The sequence below is a fragment of the Mastigoproctus giganteus genome, chromosome 7 (genome assembly GCF_048544385.1).
Source record: "Mastigoproctus giganteus isolate SK-2022 chromosome 7, ASM4854438v1, whole genome shotgun sequence".
Taxonomy (NCBI): domain Eukaryota; kingdom Metazoa; phylum Arthropoda; class Arachnida; order Uropygi; family Thelyphonidae; genus Mastigoproctus; species Mastigoproctus giganteus.
Window position 1 is genome coordinate 60,823,988 of NC_143581.1, and position 4,450 is coordinate 60,828,437.

The 4,450-nt window shown below is 35.3% G+C and overlaps 1 protein-coding gene across 1 annotated transcript; it reads right to left on the reverse strand.

Annotated features, from left to right (window-relative positions):
* Positions 1–1,321: 1,321 nt before the first annotated feature.
* LOC150082948 (ganglioside-induced differentiation-associated protein 1-like) lies at positions 1,322–2,471 on the reverse strand. The gene has a single exon (XM_090376929.1). The coding sequence runs from the start codon at positions 2,364–2,366 to the stop codon at positions 1,524–1,526; it is 843 nt and encodes a 280-aa protein (XP_090233055.1). The 5' UTR covers positions 2,367–2,471; the 3' UTR covers positions 1,322–1,523.
* Positions 2,472–4,450: the final 1,979 nt, after the last annotated feature.

A 4,450-nucleotide genomic window follows, 5' to 3' on the forward strand; every position in this document is an offset into this window, starting at 1 on the left:
ACTGTCAAATGCTGTTTTATAAATAAAGCTTTTTTCTTTTTTTTTTTTGCAACAGCTGCGAACAATCAAAGTATGTATTATTAAATATCATTTATTATTATTATTATTATTATTATTATTATTATTATTAGCTATTGTAGGTGGTAGATGACTTTCATCAACCGGTGAAATACCACCACTTTGCTTATTGGAGGCTTGAAGTGGTGAAACCCATGTTTAGTCTCTAGAGAAAAGTTTCCGGCATCCCCCTCCCCCCATACTTCTCCTTCAACCCATGCACGGTACTAAGTACTATTGGTTTTGATACCTTTCGTGTTTGGGGTTTTTCATAAAAAAAAAATATATATATATATATATATATATATATGGTGCAAGGAAGCTTGAGGCTTATTCTGCACCAGCCAAAAAATAAAAAAAATAAATAAAAAAGAAAAAAAAAATTTAAGTACCCAGAGAGAGAGAGAGAGAGAGAGAGAGAGAGAGAGAGAGAGAGAGAGAGAGAGAGAGAGAGAGAGAAAGTAGGAGGGAATCCCCAAAAAAAGAGAAGAGAAGAGAAGAGAAGAGAAGAATGATGATATCCAGCTCAGGACCCTGGATGTGCCAAGCCCATACTCACAAGATGGGGAATGAAGGCATTTATGCAGTGAGGGGGCGTAGAGATTATTCTGTAGAAATTACCCATACATTTATGAGAATGTGAAATTAAAAGTACCATAGTTAATGATTTAATGATTTTCGTTATTAATGTGCAATATGTTTAGATTTATTTACTACAATTCATTATTAGGAAACCATTTTAATAAATTAAAAGGTCTTTCTATTATACTCACCTTGATAAGTTTCTGTCTGTTATAAATGTGTTGTCCAATTTGCTTATGTGAACAAAAACATTGCTTATGTGAAATATAAAATCATAAAGGTCTCATTTAAATATGCTGCTGGATATTCTGATATCTATTTTTTTATTTATGTTTTTTCATTTCAACTACTATTTTTCTTGTTTGTATATAATCTTGTGCGAATAAAATTATCCCCCCTTCCATTAGATCAGGTGACAACTATGGCCAATAAGATTAAATACTTCAAATAAATAAAAGCTTCATTATGATCGATAAATGTATTAAAATTGTATTAGTTATTTAAATTTGTTTGTGAGAATTTTTCTGATAAATTAGTACTTTCCCTTTTAAAGCAAATTTTTTATGAATTGTTTATTAATAATTTTTCTAGAAATTAATACATTTTCCATATAATAAATGTAGTTAAGCTTTTATTTTTATTAATTATCCAGTAAATTGTAATTGATCTAAAATTCCTCACTTTCCATAATTCATCTTTTCCCAAAAATGTATAACAGATCAACGATAATTTTTTGAAACCTAGAAATTATACAGACGATTACCAATCTTACCAAACGATTACCAATTGTAATATAGCATAGCTAAAAATTGTTTCTATAGTTTTAGTTTTTTAATGTCTAGCTCTTTCCCACTATTAAATTGCATTTTATTACAATAAATTAGTCATTTCCCAAAAGTGTCTGCGAAGGCTTCTTTTTGTTGGACTCTCTGATAATAGTGAGCCAAGTGAGATCGTTTACCCAAGCCAAAATATTGCTCCCAGAGGCCAATTGCATCTAATCGTTGCAAGAGCACAGTTAAACATATGTCCACCGCTGTAAAAGTTTTGCCAAGTAGCCAATTTTCTCCCTTTTCATCATCACGAATCGATAGCCCTAATTGGTGTTCTAGGTGGTCTAAAACGTGTTCCAATTCGTTAATAGCTTTCATCACTTGATCTGGATCTTTGCATTTATTATAATAACTCGTAAGGCTTTCTTTTTTAACCAAGAACTGTTCACCCAATTCTGGGTATTTAACAGCATGTTCATCAAGTATTTTGAATAAATTAGGAAATCTGTCGTTGCGATTTTTTCTTTCTTCTTCTGTTAATTTCATGCCAACAGTTAATTCAGGATGCAAAATACAACCGAAAGTAATAACACCAATTGGCGCATTTTCTAGCAGACTTTCCATCTTTATATACAGTTCTTTTTCTTTCGAATTATTTTCTGGAATTAAATTTAGACCATCATAACCGCTAGTAGTGCAGTTTTGATCCAAATATTTTATAATAGCTAGTGATTCTGCGATTATTTTATTTTCGTCTATTAGCAGCGGCACCTTACCTAATGGGTTTAACTTCATATACCAAGGTTCGCACTGTTCGCCTTTTTCGATATCTACTAGTCGGGATTCAAATGGAATTCCTTTCAACTTCAGTGCAAACACTACTCTTCTTGAATAATATGATGTTAAAGCATGATATAGAATGAAGCACTTTTTTATTTCACTTTGAGAAGCCATTACGCCCACCACGAAATAAACACTTTGAAACAACTACCTGTTGACAGACGCAAACTTTGAAAGAACAGGAAGGACTTTGTATATTTGCTGAGGTGTATTTCAACAAATGCCATCTTTTGGAGAAATATGTAATTAGTTGTACACACTTCCGACATGTCTAAATTTTTCATCGACGCCCAATACAGCTAAGTCGTTAGGCGTTGCAGGTACTGCCATCTAGTGCATACAATTGTAGTAATGAATAGCAATGTTTATCTTCATTTGCGTCATTACGCTATTATAATAAAGCAATTTTATAATGAAATGCCATAAGAAAATGCGCAATCAAGTGAAACCATCATTTTATTCATGAGGAGATTGAATAATTTATTTATTTTTTTTTTACGTTATATGTGGACAAACCGTCCACCGAATCAACAAAGTGTACTACTGTATTTATCATGCAAATTCAGCTGTAAGAATTTATTTAAACTTATTTATTGTGGACAATTGTGGAAAGATGCTGATTGAAGCCATTATGATAACGGCGATGGATGTCATTGTGAACCTATCAATTTTTCATCTTCATTAACCAACCGTTTAAATAAAATAAAGAGAGGCAATTGTTTGACTCGAATTATGGGCTTTTTTTACATATGGTCACAGAGTGTATGGTTCTCGAGAGAGGGTTGCATAGTTCTTCTCCCCCTATCTCAGAACTTCAGGTGTTTCATCCCGAAAAACAGACGGAGCTATCACAGAACACACGCAATTTACAGACAAAACGCACTGATTTCTCATGGCCTTGGTCGCCTTGAAGAGTTAATGCGTTGTCTTAGAATATACGAAATTTAGAAATACAAAGCACCGCACCGATGTCTTAGCACAAAAACAAACAAACAAATAGCAAACCTGTGATGCAATTTTATGCTCTGTTCTTATTCAATTTTTCACATCTATGGGCTTCATGGAAACGCGGTTGGTGTGCTGCATTGCTTTCCCAATTTTTTAAAAAAAAGGCTGAGGTTCGGTACCTGTAGGGGACAGGAGGAATTCTAGTGGAGTATTCGCCATTTTAAAAATCTAGATACTACCTCAGCTTTAGGCCCTATACTGTATACAGGGTTTCCCAGGAGGAACCTGCTAAACTTCAGAGGGTTAATTCTTTGAATGATTTTAAACAAAACAGTTCATAGCCAGTGAAGATATATGGTCATTACAAAATTTGGCAGCTAGTAAATGCAGCGCTGCCTGGACGAGAACGTATCATAGCCTAGTTACGTAGTATAGTTCTTGGAAGTTCTCAAAAGTTGTAAGCAGTATTCAGTTGTGTTATTGGTTCGACCATGTTTAACTACATGCTTTTTGCGAAATGATAGGCGCTACGTTTTCAAACATGTAGCACAATAACATCCATTTATTTATGGTTGTTGTGACAGTAACCAGAGCGCTGCTGTTAAGGAACATCGATGGTGATCGACTGATCGTATTTTACCCAGTCGGCATATTTTTATTAATATATACCGATGTCTACGAAACCAGATCCTCTTCTTCATTTGAACAGAAAGGTAATCAAAAAGTTCAAAATAATAGCAGTACAACACGGTCCTGGAATAAGCACTCGGCGAATATCTGCACTCTTTGTAGTTCCTAAAGCAACTGTTTGCAGGGTGCTGAGTGAAGTGGGACTACATGTATTCTGTCTGCAAGAAGTACTATTCTTGAACTATGCGTGTGTAGCACAGTGGTATCGTCACCGTCCTCCCCACATCGGGTGGAAACTGTCTGACGGCACGAGGGGTTCCCCCATCTCCGCGTTATGTACTCTGTTTGTGTATGTATCACAGTATTCTGTGGAGGCGAGAGATTTAAAAGTCTGTGGGGAGTGGAATGTCGTGTACTGTTATGTTCTGTTGGTCTTCTGACCATTTACCTGTTGCGCCTCTAGTGGGACCCACCGTTGTCCACACTTTGCCACGAGGAGGCAGGAGAAGCACCCAGTAGATTTTTTAAGTACTATGGCAGGTTCTGCCGCCTAATTTCCGAAGATTTCAGTGGCAAGTGTTCAGTGTGTTGAGGGTCAAACAGTACCAGGAATTTCTCCC

What these genes read in the sequence shown, in the direction of transcription:
- LOC150082948 (XM_090376929.1), bottom strand. Translation starts at nt 2,366, where the DNA reads ATGGCTTCTCAAAGTGAAATAAAAAAGTGCTTCATTCTATATCATGCT.